This window comes from Camelina sativa, chromosome 18 (assembly GCF_030686135.1).
Source record: "Camelina sativa cultivar CO46 ecotype springtype chromosome 18, ASM3068613v1".
Classification (NCBI taxonomy): domain Eukaryota; kingdom Viridiplantae; phylum Streptophyta; class Magnoliopsida; order Brassicales; family Brassicaceae; genus Camelina; species Camelina sativa.
Genome location: NC_141897.1, coordinates 23,318,032 through 23,336,422, shown reverse-complemented (window position 1 = coordinate 23,336,422; position 18,391 = coordinate 23,318,032). Strand labels below are relative to the sequence as shown.

Below are 18,391 nucleotides of genomic sequence, written 5' to 3'. Positions count from 1 at the left end.
AGTAGGCCCAACTTTGAAGCCCATAACCAATGATAAAAACTCTTGACTTCCGAGTCTTGCTTGCCACTTGCAATGTACATACATTTAAGAATGTACAATTTATTGAAGCAAAAAAAACCGGTTTTTACATTATATGCAGCTTTTGATAGAATGTGAATTTCAATTTGCTTTGTCCATTATTAATTGTAAAAGTTAAGAGAATGAAAAAAAAAAAAAAAAAAGGAAACAAAAAACACACACAAACAGAATAAAAACTATAGTGAACCTTGAAAACTCAAGTTAAAAGCATTGATCCTCAACATCAATGTTCTTGAACAACGCCCCTGATAATACTTAGAGCTTCGGTTTCTACGATGTGTACACCAAGGATGTGTCCCACGACTATAAGCCTCCCCAAGGCGATGAGTTTGCTACAGTTGTCCGCTCTTTCACCAACTTCCTTGATTTTTGCAGTAAACCCTTCAACCTTTTTTTTGATATCTTGCATCGCTAATCCCATCGCCATTTCATCTTCTTCTCTCTCCACCGCAAAGTCTATGGTCATCAGAATCGAAGAGATCCTTTCGCTTAGTTTTTCAACTTCGAATTTTATGTTTACCATCAGTTCATTGTTAGCTTGCGTCCCACGCTCCAGAGATGAAACCACAGCTCTCTGTCTCTCCACAGCCTTCTCGTATACCTTCCACATATTGTTACACCACATTCCCACAATATCAATCGGTGTGGTCAATCCAGACGCCACAGCACACAATACCGGAGGTGCTACCATCGCTGCCGCAACCACCGATAAGACGAAAGCAGCCACAAACGCAGTCACGAAAACCACATTTGACACTATCCTCCACGTCTTAAGATTCCTCTGTTTCTTATCGAGCTTTACTTTAAGTTTACGCAACTCGTCCAAAAGCAAAATCTGTTCATCGTAGATGGACTCGTACTGCGTCAAGAACTCGCCATCAAAAGGATCTCCCAAGGATTTAAATTTATTCAGCTCCTCCAACGTTTTCGCGTACTTATTCTTCTTACCCTCTCCAACATCCGTTTCTGCCTCGAACTGTTTCACCGCGAGTCGAATGACAAGTTGGCTTATCTCTGCTTTCTTGACGCATTTCTGGACAGTATTGCAGAAATCTAAGGTCTTGGAAGTACTTTTGAAGTAGACATCAACCAAAGCCGTAAGATCTTTGTTCTTCAGAACAGCTTCTTTGCTTTCAATGATGACTCTTACTGTATCTTGGTTTAGTTCAAGAAGATATCCGTAGACCTCCATGATTGACTCTAGGTTTAAGGATTGAGTCTTGGCCTGAGCATCGAGCGAGCTGAAAACGCTCTTGGTTCGCTTGTGAATCAATGAATCAAAGGTTTTGAGGGATGAGTACTTTTTACACGCGGATGTGTAAGAACTCAGGTCTGATGAGTATTTGGACCGCATCTTTGTTTGGATTGGCTTAACCGATGAACCATTGGTTCCGCCGCTGTTAGAGCTAGAGTTTCCTTTCATGAGCTCTGAATGTAATCCACAGAACGCCATTGATATTACTGGTGGAGCTAATCTGACCTTTTGAAACGCTAAAATTCAAAGGAATATTTTTAATGAAACAAAGTTTTAGGACAGAGTTTTGTCTCTGAAACTCCTGAATCAAATCAAGATCAGATGGAGATGAAACGAAGAGAAACAGAAACGTACCTGAACTTTTGATAGGAATCTTGGCGAGACACCTTTGGAAAATTTTTAGTCCAAGACAAGGAAGAGCTTACTTCTGCCTCTCTATTGACTAACATATATATATAAATACCCAAAATGAACAGTTCGTCAACCACTAAAACGGACACGTAATATGATTTGGTCTTTGTTAATATGTTTTTCTGTGGAACAAGCTGTCCATACGAAATGATTATATTTTATTTCTATTCCGGTTTTCGTTGAGTTTGTTGATATGTCAAATCAAAGTATCAACGCTCCTTAATAAAGAAGTTTTGCTATCCTTGATTTATCTTCCTATCATGTTGAGCAATGAGTGTAGCTCTAATTTTTATCTCTTTTTGGCTCCTACTTAAGACACAAGCCTCTGTAACAAAAAAAAGCAAGTAGTTTTTCTTTAAGAAACCAAAACGAAAATAACGAAGAGACGCCATAACTCTATATGATGGTCATATATATGTAGACATCAGTAGTTGAGTTTTGAGCTTTTATTTACACAATGAAAGACTATTCATTCTTGCCAAAAAATACAAGTTGTAGACACACAACACATAATACAGTCCGGATCTGACGATAGTACTAAGCCATAAGAGAGAGGCGCTAAGAAGTGAAGTTAGTCGCCCTCCTGCTTGATATTGATATCACATGAAAATATCCATCCTGCAGATCACATATTTCGTATCAGAAGGTGAAAGGAAGCCTAATTAAGAAGCTTTATAGAAGAAATAGAGAAAGGAAAAAAAGATGTTATCAAGAAGCAATGGGAAAAACTATTACCAGCTGCTCCTTTCTGGGGTGGTTGTTGGGGTAACGTTTCTTAATTTCCCAGAAACAACACGGCTCCATGGAAGAACGTCCTCTACGTGAGTGATCCTGCGCAAGTTTAAACATGTTGTGTGATTTAACCATTATCTCTTCAATCTTATCCATCATCTCTCTATCCAGTTCCTCCGCCGTCCTCATATTCTTAAGCACCAGCGCCAGATGCTCAATCTAAACAAACATATTTTGAACAAGTACCTGCATGTTATCCATATCATGGAGTAAGATATAACTGCTCATCAGTATTTTTTCAATCCCATCCTTCTGGAACGCAGCTGCAACCTCGCGTTTATTCCACAGATAAACCCACCATTTCCCGATTGACCCTATTGTAGCTGAAAATGCACCTACGAGTACTTCAATGGCAGAAGGCACGGGTACAATCATCGCCAAGGCTGCCAACACCGGAACTGTGAAGAAACCTATTGCAAACATAATGGTCGAGACTTTCCTCCACCATTGGATCCTTTTTAGTTTCTTCTGAAGCTGCTTCTTTAGTATCCTTGACCTATCGAGTAGCACTATCTGTTTTCTTTGAACAGCTCCATGAAGATTAAGCAGTTCGCCTTTCGCAGAAAATCCAACCGTTTTTGCTTCTGCATTTTCCGTTTCCTCAAGCACACGTATATATATGCCTTCCCTTCCTCTAGTTCATACGCCGATCTTATCACCTTAACCAATTCCTTGCCCAAAACATTCCCACCTCTTTCTTTCAACCATAACTGGTCCTCCGAAATTCTTGTGCATCTGATATCTTCACCGGGTTCTCTCTTGTACAACTTAATCATATATGCTATCAGCAACCAGGTTTCATACCCACAGAACATCTTCCCGCATTATTTTTAAACAGTCTATGCATCTCTCACAACGTGATTGCCTCAGTCCAAACTTTACACAAACCCAACAAAATAAGCGAAAAAGAATTCAGAAACCAAAAACTTACAAGTTTCCTTGCTGCTCTGAATCTGAACCTGAGTGGAAACATAGAATGTGCCTTAGAACAATAATCTCGAGAAGACACCCTGAGACTTCAAGGAAAGGATAAAGACCGAGTTTTGCGCAGGATTGTTCCACTGCAAATCCGGGATTCTAAATCTATGAGACTACACCCGAAAGAACGGATATAAAGTTTCACTTTCACCAAACATTTGAGACAACGGGTATCAAAGTGATTTACCTCATGACAATGTGCCGTACATTTGACATTTGACATTTGACAGCGTACAAGTCTAGTATCTAAACTGAAACATTTTGTCATGCATTAGCTCAAACGGTAAGAAAGAATAAAGACTACCAAAGCTTATCCTGATACTTGCTTTTGATTAAACTAAGAGGCAGAGTACCAAAAAAAAACAAAAATACAAACGAGGAAACCCAAAAATTATAATGGGCTCCCAATTAACGCAAGTCCATAAGACTTACTCTCAAGCACAGATACAAACGGAACCCTGGAAATTCGAGCGGAGTTTTCTCGTGGCTGGACACTAAATAAATAAAAAAAACCTAAATTAACACAGCGAACACATAGACCCAGCGAGGAATCCTAAGATTGCCAATGAACCCAGTGAACTTACCCGCGGTATCGCATGGAACCTTCGAGTTTAGCCGAGGGAGGAGTGTCTGAGATTTCTTTCTCAGGTAGTTTATGGCGGCGGTTTTGTCCACTGGGAAATCGTAAAAACCCAAATTTATCCCCAAATCCCAATTAACTCAAAAAAAAAAAAAAATCAACAAACCGGGTCTCGGTTCGACGGGACCACACCATTTAAATTACCTCTGCGTCTCTTGCGTATAACCCGGTTTGGGTAAGATTACATACTGTGATATAACACTGATTGATTCTGTACCAACTAGACGTAAAATCCAAAATTGATTCTCTGATTCTGTAGCAACCTTTGAAAATATATTTTCGATCTTTTAGACAACAATAAATGACTTTTGAGCTGTTGCTATTTCCACATTGAAAGACACTACTATCATTGGCGATAAATACAAAGTTGTAGTCCACACAAAGACAACATGAACGCTACGTAATCCGTCTCTGAAAAAATCTAAGAGCTTCTTCAATACGAAGCCAAATAAAGAAAGTGAGGCTAGCTAAATATATCAATATCGACTTTGATTTTTTTTTTTTTTTTTTTTTCCAACTGAGTAATACACTACTGTATCTGTATGGTGTGCTAAATCTGTTTACAAGAGTTGCTACACAGCATTATATAATCGCTATGTGACATACCCACAGAACCTCTTCCCGCTTTATTTTTATACAGTCTTATGCATCATCTCTCACAACGTGATTGCCTCAATCCTGACCAAAACAAAAGTGTAAAATGTGAGCCAAAAAGATTCATACTTTACACAAACCCAACGAAAAAAACGAAGAAGAATTTAATAAACCAGAACTCACAAGTTTCCTTGCCCTGGATCTGAACCTGAGGGGAAACTTAGAATGTGCCTTAGCACGATTGTTCTCGCCAATGTGATATCTTTGCTACACTTAGCCGCGTTTTCACCCACCTCCTCGATTCTCTCTGTGAAGACATCAAACTTCTTGCTGATCTCGTGCATCGAAAGCCTCACAGCCACCTCTTCTTCTTTCTCCTTCAGCGCAAAATCAACTTTTTGCATCATCGATTCCATCTCAATCTTCAACTTATCTACATGTACCCGAATGTTATCCATGTCTTTCATGGTAACATAAGCACCTATCCTCATTGACAAAACTATATCTTTCTGTCCTTTCACTGCCGTTTCATACTTCTTCCATAGATGATTACACCATTTCCCTATTGACCCAATTGGGACCGCCAACGCAGCTGCAACCGCGGTCACAACGGGCGGCGCAGCCACAGCGGCTGCTACCACGGAGAAGATCAAAACAGAGACAAACGTTGTCACGAAAACCACATTCGATATTTTCTTCCAGTGCTTTATGTTCTTGAGCTTCTTGTCAAGCTTCCTCTTTTGCTTATGAAGTACCTCCAGAAGCATAACCTGCTGCTCGTAAACAGACTCGAACAGCATAAAGAAATCTCCATCAAACGGATCACCAGAAGCCTTAAACTTGTTAAGCTCTTCTAAAGTTTTGGCGTACTTATTAGCAACCCTCGGTTCCGCGGATTTGTTGTTGTTGGTCCCTGACGACTCCTCCATCTCAAATTGCTTAAGCGCAAACTGCAAGAGCATCTGGCCTATCCTGGCGCGTTTGACACAACTATCAACAGCATTACAGAAATCTAAGGTCTTGATGCTACTGTCGAAATACGCATTGACCAAACATGTCAAATCTTTGTTGTCCCACGCATCCTCTTTGCTTTCTATGATAAACCTAACGACCTCCTGGTTCATCTCGAGAAGACAACCTGAGACTTCAATGAGGGCGTCAAAGGACAAAGAGCGAGTTTCGGAACCAGAGGCGAGGGAGTTGATGACTCTGTTGGTGCGTTGGTGGAGAGATGAATCGAAGGATTGTAAATCAGGATCTTCTCTGCAAGCTGAATTGTAAGCAGAAAGATCTGCAGAGTATAAGGAACCTATGTCGGTTCTGATCTGTGGGAGAGGTGGACTGTTGTTGGTGGTTCTGTTCCTGCTCGAATTTGATCTGTCTTCCATGGTTTTGGAGAAGATTCCAAGAAACATGGACGTTTTGACTTTTTTTTTTTAGGACAAGCAGAATCCAGAACCGATGTTTTGAGGAGAGGCACCAGATAAAACAAGTGAAAGTGCTTGCAGAAACAGAGAGATCTAAGAAGAATCAGTACTTGATCTGACAAAAAATCTTGAAGGACAACAGTTTTTTAGTTGTCTTGTCGGAGGCTGGAATTAAAAAGTGGGATCGGATAGGCAAAAGTACCTGAAACTGGAAGTGGATCCGGAAGAGATAAGATTGAGCTCAAATCTTTTAGTTGCTTTGAGAGTCAGAGAGAGTGAAGAAGGAGAGCGATGGATGGATTGTGTGTGGGGGAGGAAGAAGAGGAGCGAAACAACTGAGTTGCCTCTGTCTTTGACTTGTCTTCTCTTTGATTTTCCAATTTGGTATTGGTCCCGAGTTTGACATGTTCCACTCTGCTTCCATTATTATTAGTCAAGTCGCATTTCTTTTTTTATTAATCATTCTTTCTTTTTTCCTCAACTTTATTATACTCTAATCGTTCCCCCTCTCTACTGTACCAACTACCAGTTGATTGTATATTTGTATTTTTATGCACTCTTCTTCTAAATTTTTAGTCTTTAACTACTATTACCATATTTATGACTATACCGACACAAAAAGAAATAAACTAATAAACTAATACTCCCTCCTATCCCATATAAATGTCCTTCTGAACTTTTTTTAATAGATTAAGAAAACAAATAATTTGACTGTTTTAACCTCTAAAATTAAACTAATTTATCATGTTATTTTTTGTTTTTTTATTCAATAAATTATTTTATTTTTTCTTCTCTTTATCTTTTTCTTTGCGACAATGGAGTCACAACTCCAATTTATTTTGGCTGCACGATTAGTTGATTAAGAAGCAGAGATTTCAATTCACTTGATTCCTCAACTGATCTCATCAGGGAGATAAGCAATTGGGGGTGCGAGCTGATTTGAAGCAAATCAAAACCAAGAGCGGACTCCATAGCTATTTCCAAAGCCATGGCTTCGGTCGATAAAGCTGACGCCGTGAATCGATGGGAGCTTGAACCTTCAAAAAGGGAGAAACCTAGGGCATCTTTGATAATCCAACCCAGTCCACAATTTTCTGTGGATCTGGTCCAAGCGGTGTCGATAAAACAAGAGAGCTTTGCTGGGTTTGGTTCATTGGTTGCAAGCGTCCGAGGTTTATGCAAATTGACAAGGGATTGTTGAGCTTCGTGGCAGGTTTTAGCTTCGATTATGGCTTTAAGGATGGTTTCTTCTTTGGTGAACTTTCAATCTGCAAAAATCCTCTGATTTTGTGCTTTTGAGAGGATTTATCGGCCAAAGTTTCCGTGGAGCAGAAGTGTTTGCGATAAAGAGACGATGACGAAGAGCTCTGTTTCATCTGTTCTTCTTACTCCTTTTAAATCCTCAGTTGGTACATTTTGCTCTGTGTTTTTCTCTATTGGCTTAAGCATAAAAGGGTTCTGTAGAGAGACTTAACAATGGCTTAAATCTTGATTTTTTGCAGGCAAAGAAAAGCAATACACCGCCTCCGAGTATGCGTACTAGAAGAGCAACTGCAGGTGCTTTGTTAGAAGATGAAAGAGAAGCTCCAAAGTCTATTTTAAAGTTGGCTTCTCCAAATCATGAATCAAGTACAGTAAGTTGGAAAAACCAGAGAAGATTTTCAGTCTACGAGGAAGACTTAGCACACTGAGCAAGGTTTGTATAGATCTGAATGGTAATCGATATAGTATGAATTCATAGATTCTACTTATGTAATCTCTCTGGATCCAGAGGAGACGTAGAAGCGCGGCGGCGAGTTGGTGAGCAAAGAGAGTTGGCAAGAAGGATTCCATCTGTATGACTTAGAGAGCTTCTCATTGGATTCTTTGATAAGGTTGTGATGCTTTATCAGTCGTTGCAGAGGTGAAAGGTATTGTCTTTGTATCCTCTTATTCTAATTCTGATTTTTAATCTTCTCATGTCTAGACCTTTGTTAATTTGGTTTCAGCATCTATAGACCATTATGGTATCGATGGTGTATGAAATTCACAGATTCTAATTCATTTAATCATTGCAATTTGGCCTTTTAGTATTCTTCCCAATTTCAATTAACAACTTTTACTAAATTAAATACTTCCATGACTACGATGAATAGAAGTGGAGGGAAAGGAAAAAAATTCATAGAAGAAGAAAGCTATTGGAGGCAACAATTAAAATTCAAATATTTTCACAATTCTTTATATTTGGAGTAACGTGAATTTGATTGATCATCTTCCATGGCTAACTTCGATCTAAATCTTTCACTTTCAGAAAATACAAACCATTCCTTTGATTTGAATACCATTCCAGCGAATAGTGATGATCATGATTCTGAATATGGAGGTTTAAGAGATGACGGTGGCTACGTTCTTGCGGGTGAGGAAACAATGGAAGCATATGTAGATCCAGCTGTAACGATTATAGCATCATATGAAAGTACCATCGTTATCAATCTCAACGTCAATCCAATAGATGAATCAGTTGCTGAAATTTTAGAACTACATGCCGATGAATTGTATGAAGAAAATGAAGATCACATTGGAGACCAAAGTAAGTAGATTTTTTTTTTTAGTTGATTTATATTTACTCTTATTGATGTCAATCCATATTCTCCATTTTGGATCAGGAGCAAACGAAAATGAAGAAACTCAAGATCACTTTATTGGAGAACAAGGTTAGTATTCTTGTTAACTTGAAGAAGATTTTTTAAAAAATTACATCTGATCTCAAGTCTGAAGCTTTGTTTAGTTGCAGCTTGATGATGATGGTAATTTCAGTTTGGTTGTAGCAAATGCTAAGTTCTTCAACTAGGTTATTTTGTTAATCGATTTGGATAAAAAAAAACATTATGATTCATAACTTCTATTTTTTGTGATTATACTTGAATTTCTAGTTTCTTTTTTTAAAAATGGTGATCTGTGTGTAAGTAATTTTAGAGATCAAGGTTTCTAAAGGATACTTTTTGTAAATTGGAGATAGAGAAATGGATTATACAGTACTAGATTTGTTTTTTGAACAAGCTGTTTGGAGTAGATTTGATAGTTTTCTATAAAAGAAAAGTTGTGGGTATATAGATAACAAGGATTGTTATGTTGTGTCTAATGCACATACACTTTTGATTACAATTTGTTGATCTATGTTTCTACAATTTGGAGCAGGACAAAATGCAAATGTAGGAAGTCAAGACCACTTGGTTGAAGGCTAAGGTAAGTGCTTTCGTAAACTTTTTATATATTCTGATTTTAATTGTAAGTATAATGTAATATGCATTGTGATTTGATTATGCATCTGCTAATTTATAAAACAATTACCTCTTGGAGCAGGACCTAACGCAAATGGTAATACTCTTGCTGGTAAGAAAAGGAACTACACTAATGGTCAAAGGTGGGCAGTCTATAACGCTCTACTTGAAAGGAGTGTGAGAGGAAATCTGGGTAAACATACCACAAAAGAGGTATCGGATTTACTTTCAGTGCATATTCAAACAGTTCAAAGGATATGGAAACGAGCTAAAGACACTCTTGCTGGTGCGTCTGTTGATGTGTCTCAAAGACGGAAAAAAAGATGTGGGCGTAAGAAAATTCCAATAGACATACAACAGATCATCAATACACCTATATCTAAACGGACGACTTTGAGGACGTTGGTTGAAGCCCTTGGAATTAGTTATGGTGTACTTTACAGGCGTGTGAAAGAAGGTCTTCTGCGACGTCATTCAAATGCACTAAAACCACATCTCAGAGAAGAAAATAAGGTAGCAAGATTACACTTTTGCCTTAAAATGTTGGATCCTCAGAGTTTGAGTCACGAACCACAATTTATTGATATGTACAAGATTGTACATATTGATAAAAAGTGGTTCTATATGACCAAAAGAACTGAGAATTACTATCTACTTCGTGAAGAAGATGATCCGATACGGACATGCCAAAGTAAGAACTTCATTGGCAAAGTTATGGTGTTAGTTGCAATGGCTCGTCCGAGATTCGATGCTGATGGAAACGAAACTTTCTCTGGAAAGATTGGGGTCTGGCCGTTTGTTACAATTCAACCTGCAAGAAGACGGAGTAGAAACAGAGAAGCTGGAACAATGGAAATAAAACCAATTACATTTGTCAAGCGAGATGATGTGAGAAGAATGTTGATAGAAGAAGTTCTTCCTAATATTCGTGAGAAATGGCCTCGTGAGGATGTAGATAAAGTTATTTACATTCAAAAAGATAATGCGAGAACGCATGTGGATCCAAGTGATGTAGAATTCAAAGCAGCGGCATCCCAGAACGGTTTTGATATTCGATTAATGTGTCAACCGCCAAATTCTCCAGACTTAAATGTTCTTGATCTTGGATTTTTTAGTGCTATCCAAGCATTACAGCATAAGGTATGTCCGAAGAACGTTGAAGAGCTTATTCACGCGGTAAAAACAGCTTACGAAGATTATCCAGCGAGAAAGATAAACCACATTTTCTTAACTCTGCAACTTTGCATGCAAGAAACAATGAGAATTGGAGGGTCTAATAATTATAAAATCCCACACATGAGGAAAGAAGCGTTGGAACGAGAGGGTCAGCTTCCTAAGCAAATTAAATGTAATTCTACTATAGTAGAAAATGTGAGAAATCAGCTAAGAGAGTAAGGTTTCCTTTTGCTATTTTGGTAGATGAATTATGTGGAATTATCTGACTCTTATTCAAATTGAATGTGGTTTGTACTTGAATACTTTCAAATTCAATTTTTCCTTCTGAAGAATTGTAATCCCCGTTTGAGAATCAGGATGTGATGAGATTGTGATTCATGTGATGTTCGCAGGTTTCTGTTGGAAACGGGTGGGTACTCTTGATAACAATTGCAATGCTTTCTATCTTGAGGCATGTCCTTATTTTGGGATCCACCTCATCATTCTTTTGGGTTCTAGGTTGGTAATGGGCTGGTTAAAATTTAGGGAAGCTGTGAGGAAGTTTGATTGTTTAAACAGCCTAAATACTGTAAGATTGAAACATAAGATTCACTTTTCATGTTGGCATCAGGAAGTATAACTCTGAAAATGACTTCATTTCAGGCATATCTTGTTCCTGTTCTTGTAGAGGAAGTCGACGGTATCATATAGTAGCTGCAATCATCTTAAATGATGTTTTATGCTCTCTTGAGAAGTCAAATCCTTTTCTAAGCTGACAATATTGTGTTAGGAGTAAATAATTGGATGTCATCTTCCTGCTTGCAGATATTGTTAGCTTATTTCAGTTTTGACTATTTTCCCTTTCCTTTCTTTCCAATATTTGTTTCACATCAAAGGTACGACTGTTTTTTTTGCAGAGAAGAGGCTATCCTGATGTCTCAACAAGAAGGTACATACTCTAATCCTAGGTTTTTGGAGTACTATGGCAAATATATCTCTGAATAGATATATTCTTTCCAGGTTCTTGCGACTCCTTCTTTACTGCTTCCATACTTTAGACCGACCAATTTTCACTCACAGATAAGAAAAGAACTGAAGCAATGTTGCTTAGATGCTACTGAAGCGTGAAATGCCACAATGGAGGTATCCTCACTTTTGTTACTCAGCAACCAGTTAGCAAGCTTTACTTGTCTTGTGATTCCTTGTTTTCATCTCTCTTTTTCCTTGAAAATTTAGGATTTAGTTAAGTCCAAGATGCTATCAATGGATGAAGATAACTTCAAAGAAGCCATTGAAAGGTGTAAAAGATCATTTCTTTTTACGTGAACCACTTTGATCGCTTCATCGTTGAAACATTTGTTTTTTGTTGCTTGTTTCTGGTATGGATATGTGAACCTCTGATATTTAGAAACTGAATTTCTCTTTTTTTATTATTTGGAGAACAAACCATAGGATAACTTATTGGTGATCATATAAAGAAGAGACCACTAGTAGAAAATTCAACAGCAAAATCTAGTAATAATATGGAAAATAAATTTTATAGAATGTCAGAATCATGTCTTGCATCTCTTTGTCAGGATGAATTTCTCCTTCCGCAATGAAGCGTTTGTTGAGATCAAAGTCATGCACCACTTTTGGCTTCACATCAGTAATCTCCTTGCTCAAATGAAAGTCTTCTTCTTCCTTAGAGACTTTGTTGAGATCAAAGGCATGCACCACTTTGACATTAGTTTGCTTATTTCCATTTTCTTCTACTTGCACTGGATTTGCCATTTTGTTACTTTTCAGGTTTGTGACTAACCTAATATATATTGTTAAGTGACTCTTCATATTGTGTCTATTGATATCCATAGTTAATGCAGTATGTTGATGTAATATTTTTCAATATTTGGTATTTTCAATTTTAGTAATCTGTATTAGTTTAATTAAGAGTATATTAGTAATTTTGGTTGTGTTATTCCATTTTCCAAAACCAACAACACTTAATAAAAAAAAAAAAGGTCCCAGAACGACACTTATATGGAATCGGAGGGAGTAATATTCTTGGAGATGTTTTTTTTTTTTGGCTGCTGTGAAGAATATTAGATTGTTTATGGTTATGGATATGGATTCGTTGTGAACCCATCTGTTGATTTTTGTTAGATGTGTGTAATTGGGAAATGAATCATATGATATGATCATCGAAATTTTCAATTTTCTAAACGAGTCCCGAATACGAAATCATGTCCCTAAAAAGTTTTTACTGTATTCTATTTCTGGTAAAGGTACATGCAAAAAGCAGCAAAAGAAAAAAATTGTTTACAGGAACATACTTATAGTTTTTTGTTAATTTACTTAAACACTGAACGTTTCGTCGTTTCCGATTACACTTTACACAAACCCCTATACTTTCTGATATTTAAACGATTACCAGAGACTTAAAAGATATTTACAATTGTACCCGTTAATTGTACTTATTTTATATATATACCGTTATATATTGTAGTCATTTACACATGTACCTGATAATTTGGGATAAATACTTTTTTGTTTTTGCTATTCACACATCCACCCAATATATCTTTTGGTGTGATTCAGATGTGTTGCGATGATAAAGATCATGATGATTGAGTCGTGATGTATTTTCTTTTCCTAAACTTTGTTACCACACAGACATGCCCCATTGATTTATGGATTTAATCGGTGGTGACCTGACTCGGACATGCTCATATCTTGAGTACAGGAGTAAGGAGAAGCGGATAAAGGGTGTAAAGTTACGTTAACATAAAATATCTGGGAAACAAAAAAAGGTTGCAAGTGTCTGGCTAACACTAAAACATATGAAAAGCTTGTTGGCGAAAAAAATTGGTCTCAAGATTCAAAAGATTTTCCTCGTCTAAATATGGAGCTTTGGCTTACTTTATGCGACTGGAGAACTATTTAAGGGATTCTACTTATGGTAGAGGTAGACGAAGCTGAATACGAAGAAACCAGCCATCTGCGTCGAAGGGCAAACAATTAAGTCAAATATTAGCTTTCTCAATTGTACCACTATGTGTGTGTGTGTGTGAAAGAGACAAGAGGGAAGGATTTAGGGCTTACCGTAGTAAAGCAGGCCCCGTAATAAGGATACGCAGTTGGAATAAATCTCTCGTACTCATTGTGTCTGTAAGGCCGCACCGGAATCTGCAAAAGCCCGCATTTTTGCATCAATGTTTTTGTCTCAAAGTGAGCAAAACTCTATGAGATAGTTTGTTATTAGTTACTCACCTGCTTCGAAAGAGATAGTGTAGTGTAGCCTAGCTTTTCATATTCAACCTTAAACTGGAATACACCATAGACATCAGGAACCTTGAAAGAAGTATGAAACAAACCCTGCAAAATCGGTAAAAAGCAGGCTGAGGTCTAACTTCTAAAGCTGCAAGCAACTTGAATCCGAAAAAAAGATATAGAGGACTCTGCTTTGGAGCTCAAAAATAAGTCACCTTCTTGTCTGCTGACAAGGTTTTTAACACATACGGGCTCATCATGTAAAACTGAACCTGCACATCATTAGCAACATACGGCTCCCAGCTCTTTCCTGACCACTCATGTATCTCTACAGAAAATTCCTGCAATGAACAGCCACATTAAAAGCTTGCCACAGGTCATCCACACGAATATCATCTAAAGCACACAACTTAGGGTGAGTCAGAAGATGTAGAAGCCCTACCAGGTCATCCTTTATCCTGTATATCGCTGGCTCATCTGTTTCTCCAACCCTATGGTGTACAAGACTACCAGCCTGGGACAAAGAAGATAGGTTAAGAACATACTAATGAAACAAGCTATCATCTGATTATGTATAGGAGTGAGTAAGCAATTAACATCTGCAAATTTGATGGTTTTAAGGAGAGAGCAAAACAAGTGAAAATGACATGCATATACCTTCAAATGGCCTCTTTCGTGGAAGACCCATTTGCTTAGTTCAGTCACAAACTGTTCATTGCCAGATTTTTCGTATCTGGAAAAGTGTAAAATAAGATCAGTTAATCTTCTTTCAAAACGTAATGTGACATCTATCATAGTATCATTGACAAGAGAATCCTCAAAACTGTGTAGTTACGTATTGTTCGAACGACAAGTTTCACTTGACGAACTATGTGTCTACTTACTGATTCTGACTCCCTGCTTTCTGGACACCAGATCTGATTAACCTGTCTCGTGCAAATTAAAGTATTAATCAGAAACATCCATAAGTAGCATGAAATTAGCTGGAGGAATACCATCAAACATTTACTCACCTATCACTAAACAACTGCAAAGAGCCTGAGATCACAACCCTAGCATTGTTCCTAGCCTGCAGTTATAAATATACATCAAAATATGAGAATGAGAGCTCAAGGTAGTGAATGAAAATACTTTTCAGAAGAAGAGCGCTAACAGCAGCCAAAAAACATGATAGTTCAGGCTTCACAGGAACATCGAATTATCAAGGGGTACATATATCTGGTTACGGAAGAGAGAAAAACCTGCAAGACCGAGACTAGCGAAATTGCAGACCCAGTGAGCTGGGGGGGACTAGACAACTTTGAGCTTGGGTTAGCAGAATAAGCTGAGGGAGAGGCTGAAAGAACTTTGAAAACCTAGTAATGGAGTATGAGGCATAGATTAGCACAATTTAATTCCCACATCAAGGCATAGCTATTCATAAAAAACATTAATATTGTAAATCTAATCAATGGAAGAAACAGGTATCTTCTTCATTCTTCAACTTACCAGATTGTTCGTAGGGTTCAACGAATGTGCAATTCCTCTGAAGAGAACGGGAGCCTGTATAATTCATAAACCAAACACAAAATGAACTTAGTTTTCACTAATCAGAAACCCCCAAAACCCCAGCTTTTCATACATTATCTTAAATCCAAAACCATCAGAGACATTTGTGAGCATTAGTCACATAACTCAGCTAGAAAGCAAGGAAGGTACCTCGATTTTGGCTTTTCCTAAGATGACATCGGATTTCACTAAATCGTCGGCAGCAATCATGGTGTGGTCGCCGCCGTCAACATCAGAGACGGAGAAGCTAGTATGATCAATAACCATAGCTGAAGAATCCTAAGCAAACAAAACAGCTAATAAATCAATAATCCTAGGTCGCATTTTGTTCAGAGAAAAAAAAAAAAAAAAAAGAAAGATAAATCCACATTCTGAGGAACCAACCTCATCAAAATCAACCCCACACTCTGTGGCAATGCCCCGGATCAAATCAGATGCAGAAGTATCCGCCGATAAGATCAAGTCACGACCGGAATCAACGAAATCAGCAATGGATTTCGAATCCAAAGATCCTCCAAGCCCTATATAAGCAATGAAATGAGATATGACCAAATCGATTCCAGAATATAAAACAAAATTATCGATCAAGAGACAGATCGAAGATCTTACGCTCTGTCGATGGGGCGAAGATGATCAGCCCATCGTACAAGTACTGGCCGTATCGTTGAAGAGCGAGCTTCGAATCATCAGCTAGCTTGAAATCGAGATCAAACCCACGATACTTGAGAGTGTTGAAGAAGATAGAATGAGAGGACTTAAGTGATAGATCATCGAGAAGAACCAGAACTCGCCGATCCGTCGGACTATCGATGGAGAAGGAGAAACTAAGTAAAGGAAGAAGGAACAAAGAGATCAACGCGACGGATCTCGAGAGGTTCATCATATTTTGGTTCCTAGGGTTTTTTCACGGGTGTGGAGTGAGTGTGACCCACTAGAGAGAGAGAAGAAGAAGAGGAAGGAGACTCGACGATGGTTGATCGTAGCACCAGGCGTTGACGTACTTTCGAACGACGCCGTTTCTTTATTGCTTATTTTTAAAAAATGGGCCAAATTATAATGCTTTATTGGGTTTTTGTAATGAGCTTACATGAGAATTTATTTGCTTTATTGGGTTTCAATAATGGGCTTAAATCAGAATTTATATAGATCAGGAGGGTTTTTGCTAACCATATTTATGTTTTTCTTCTTTTAATCGTTGATCAAAAAAAAAAAATCGTTGATCAAATTCCCTTTTCTTTGTATTTGTTAAAAAAGCCCTTTACATAATTTTAGTTATTGCGAAAAACCCTTTACATAATTTTAATTATTGCGAAAAACCCTTTACATAATTTTAATCTTTGGATTTTTTTTTTCTTTTTACCGTTTGTAGAATGAAATGCAAAAACAGTATAAAATATTGAGAGAGTATTAAGTAAATTTTATAAGCTTGTAATGGAAAGGGGGAAGAGAGAATTAGGAGGCATAGGTAACCCATATCAGAAAGATTAATTATAAAATAACTTTTCTATAATGCCCATTGCACAGTACCCCACATATTGATATCAGAGTTAATATCAATTATTCAATCTTATATACACGGTATGTAATTAACAATAATCTATGACTATAACAGGTGATGCTAGATTAATTAGACCGCAGTACCGCACATATGATGGATCAGTTAGACCACCTTGTTGCAAATTATTTACGGTTGTGGCAAGGATTCTAGTAGTAAAATCAATTCTTCTTTTCTTTTCTTTTCTTGACGTGTACTAATGATATTAAATATTTACTTAGGTGACAACTGACAAGACGACACCATAACGCCATAATATTATCAACTCCAAAGACGGACCCCTCTATATATAAACAAATTAGAGTGGTTAATATAAAGTCGTTCTTACGTTACGTAAAACGGAGATCCGCTTTCTTCGTTCCAGCCAGTTGACTTACATTTAACAAGTTATATATTTCGTCTCATTAGTGATCACCTGAATTATTTTACGTAACTACGGAGACAGACAGCTAGCGAGATAAGAAATCAAGACATTTACAAAATTTTGTATATGGTTAATTTGGTGATTTAATTTCCTTCATATATAATTTGATGAGTAATGGTTATCGGTTAATTTGATGTTTTCCTTCCTTGAAACCATTTAAAAAGAATTCAATGATTTCCTCAGTGAAATTTTATTTAAAATGTCTTGACTCGTGACCATTTATAACTTAAATGTATTTGTTTTTATCAGAGAGCAGGAAGAATATATTACGTACTGACGGAGATTGCATGAGAAGGAATCAAGAAAATGTTGTCATAGGTTATATATTATATATGTAATAGACAAAAATTTCAACAACAGTGGTCCAATTTTCGAGTTTTATGATTAAATGGTGATTATCTCTGACCGCCATCATATAATGTAATCTTTGAATGAACAAATATAATTTATGGCATCCACTGGCCACGGGCCTCGTTATCCTGTTGAGTTTTTTTAATAGAGTAATCTTGAATTTTAAAACTGTATTAGCTATGATGTTTGTGGAAACATGAGTGATGAATATGATGTTCTTGTAGGACGTTATAGCCGATAATAAGTTCCTTTATCTGTAATCTTTGGCTCCGATTGTCGCCTTAACTTATAAGCTCTATATCATTAATGGTGAATCTCAGTTTTGTTTTTCTTTTCTCCATCAGTGATCGATTGTACGTAAGGCATGTGATGGATCAGTTACTAAAGTAAGATCAGCTGGGATTGATTAGATAATGTGACCAATTAGTTACGAGCAATCAAAGACATGATGATATTCATGAATAAATGAATGAAGATAGATAGTAGGGTTAGGTTTAAAGAAAAAAGGAAATGTTTGTGTGGTGAATTACTCGTTTTACGAGTTTGATTTATATACGTGGGCTCTATATAAAAAGCCTATATATAATTGCATTCGGTAGTTTCATCATAGAATCAAAACACTTCTATTTCTTTTCTCCTAAAGTTATATTTTCTTCTCCATCAAAACATACATA

At 37.2% G+C, this 18,391-nt stretch overlaps 4 protein-coding genes, 1 long non-coding RNA gene and 1 pseudogene across 9 annotated transcripts; 2 read left to right on the top strand and 4 right to left on the bottom strand.

Moving 5' to 3' along the window:
* Positions 1 to 83: 83 nt before the first annotated feature.
* On the bottom strand, positions 84 to 1,761 carry LOC104762904 (UPF0496 protein At5g66670 pseudogene; annotated as a pseudogene). Its single transcript, XR_015588600.1, has 2 exons — positions 1,688 to 1,761; positions 84 to 1,569 (listed from the first exon to the last, which is right to left on the bottom strand). The product of XR_015588600.1 is annotated as a UPF0496 protein At5g66670 pseudogene (transcript).
* A 358-nt stretch (positions 1,762 to 2,119) lies between these two features.
* On the bottom strand, positions 2,120 to 4,807 carry LOC147923190 (uncharacterized). Its single transcript, XM_087497933.1, has 6 exons — positions 4,793 to 4,807; positions 4,299 to 4,438; positions 4,099 to 4,188; positions 3,468 to 3,495; positions 2,480 to 2,575; positions 2,120 to 2,362 (listed from the first exon to the last, which is right to left on the bottom strand). Exons 1-6 carry the CDS (start codon positions 4,805 to 4,807, stop codon positions 2,303 to 2,305), a joined length of 429 nt encoding a protein of 142 aa, XP_087354059.1. The 3' UTR covers positions 2,120 to 2,302.
* LOC104762902 (UPF0496 protein At5g66675) lies at positions 4,477 to 6,636 on the bottom strand. Of its 3 annotated transcripts, none has more exons than XM_010486302.3 (3): positions 6,378 to 6,636; positions 4,932 to 6,268; positions 4,477 to 4,832 (listed from the first exon to the last, which is right to left on the bottom strand). In XM_010486302.3, the coding sequence occupies exons 2-3, from the start codon at positions 6,161 to 6,163 to the stop codon at positions 4,811 to 4,813; spliced, it is 1,254 nt and encodes a 417-aa protein (XP_010484604.1). In that variant the 5' UTR covers positions 6,164 to 6,268; positions 6,378 to 6,636; the 3' UTR covers positions 4,477 to 4,810. The 3 variants fall into 3 exon arrangements, with proteins under 3 accessions (XP_010484604.1, XP_010484603.1, XP_010484605.1); XM_010486301.3 differs by having other exon boundaries at positions 4,932 to 6,302; positions 6,378 to 6,603; XM_010486303.3 differs by having other exon boundaries at positions 4,932 to 6,249; positions 6,378 to 6,603.
* A 283-nt stretch (positions 6,637 to 6,919) lies between these two features.
* On the top strand, positions 6,920 to 10,985 carry LOC147923189 (uncharacterized). 2 transcript variants are annotated; one of them, XR_015588563.1, is made up of 6 exons: positions 6,940 to 7,584; positions 7,678 to 7,871; positions 7,947 to 8,085; positions 8,466 to 8,744; positions 8,821 to 8,868; positions 9,353 to 10,985. It is a non-coding gene; the product is annotated as an uncharacterized LOC147923189 (long non-coding RNA). The 2 variants fall into 2 exon arrangements; XR_015588564.1 differs by having other exon boundaries at positions 6,920 to 7,584; positions 7,678 to 8,085.
* Positions 9,577 to 12,496, top strand: LOC147923188 (uncharacterized). The gene is made up of 7 exons (XM_087498534.1): positions 9,577 to 10,826; positions 11,004 to 11,179; positions 11,254 to 11,420; positions 11,508 to 11,539; positions 11,611 to 11,733; positions 11,827 to 11,969; positions 12,168 to 12,496. Exons 1-2 carry the CDS (start codon positions 9,976 to 9,978, stop codon positions 11,032 to 11,034), a joined length of 882 nt encoding a protein of 293 aa, XP_087354660.1. The 5' UTR covers positions 9,577 to 9,975; the 3' UTR covers positions 11,035 to 11,179; positions 11,254 to 11,420; positions 11,508 to 11,539; positions 11,611 to 11,733; positions 11,827 to 11,969; positions 12,168 to 12,496.
* Positions 12,497 to 13,329: 833 nt separating this feature from the next.
* LOC104762901 (dolichyl-diphosphooligosaccharide--protein glycosyltransferase 48 kDa subunit-like) lies at positions 13,330 to 16,432 on the bottom strand. Its single transcript, XM_087498533.1, has 13 exons — positions 15,997 to 16,432; positions 15,772 to 15,908; positions 15,538 to 15,666; positions 15,328 to 15,381; positions 15,081 to 15,194; positions 14,853 to 14,908; positions 14,724 to 14,765; positions 14,497 to 14,572; positions 14,282 to 14,353; positions 14,055 to 14,180; positions 13,840 to 13,944; positions 13,672 to 13,755; positions 13,330 to 13,567 (listed from the first exon to the last, which is right to left on the bottom strand). The coding sequence occupies exons 1-13, from the start codon at positions 16,268 to 16,270 to the stop codon at positions 13,520 to 13,522; spliced, it is 1,317 nt and encodes a 438-aa protein (XP_087354659.1). The 5' UTR covers positions 16,271 to 16,432; the 3' UTR covers positions 13,330 to 13,519.
* Between the last annotated feature and the right edge of the window lie 1,959 nt (positions 16,433 to 18,391).

What these genes read in the sequence shown, in the direction of transcription:
- LOC147923190 (XM_087497933.1), bottom strand. An exon ending in GGTTCCATGCGATACCGCGG is followed by an intron (nt 3,496 to 4,098) that starts GTAAGTTCACTG and finishes GTTTCCACTCAG; the next exon opens with GTTCAGATTCAGAGCAGCAA. An exon ending in TCAGAGCAGCAAGGAAACTT is followed by an intron (nt 2,576 to 3,467) that starts GTAAGTTTTTGG and finishes AAACTTGCGCAG; the next exon opens with GATCACTCACGTAGAGGACG.
- LOC104762902 (XM_010486302.3), bottom strand. Translation starts at nt 6,163, where the DNA reads ATGTTTCTTGGAATCTTCTCCAAAACCATGGAAGACAGATCAAATTCG. An exon ending in GATCCAGGGCAAGGAAACTT is followed by an intron (nt 4,833 to 4,931) that starts GTGAGTTCTGGT and finishes TGTTTTGGTCAG; the next exon opens with GATTGAGGCAATCACGTTGT.
- LOC104762901 (XM_087498533.1), bottom strand. Translation starts at nt 16,270, where the DNA reads ATGATGAACCTCTCGAGATCCGTCGCGTTGATCTCTTTGTTCCTTCTT. An exon ending in CGCTAGTCTCGGTCTTGCAG is followed by an intron (nt 14,909 to 15,080) that starts GTTTTTCTCTCT and finishes TTATAACTGCAG; the next exon opens with GCTAGGAACAATGCTAGGGT. An exon ending in ACAGGATAAAGGATGACCTG is followed by an intron (nt 14,181 to 14,281) that starts GTAGGGCTTCTA and finishes TGTTCATTGCAG; the next exon opens with GAATTTTCTGTAGAGATACA.
- LOC147923188 (XM_087498534.1), top strand. Translation starts at nt 9,976, where the DNA reads ATGTTGGATCCTCAGAGTTTGAGTCACGAACCACAATTTATTGATATG. An exon ending in GTGAGAAATCAGCTAAGAGA is followed by an intron (nt 10,827 to 11,003) that starts GTAAGGTTTCCT and finishes TGATGTTCGCAG; the next exon opens with GTTTCTGTTGGAAACGGGTG.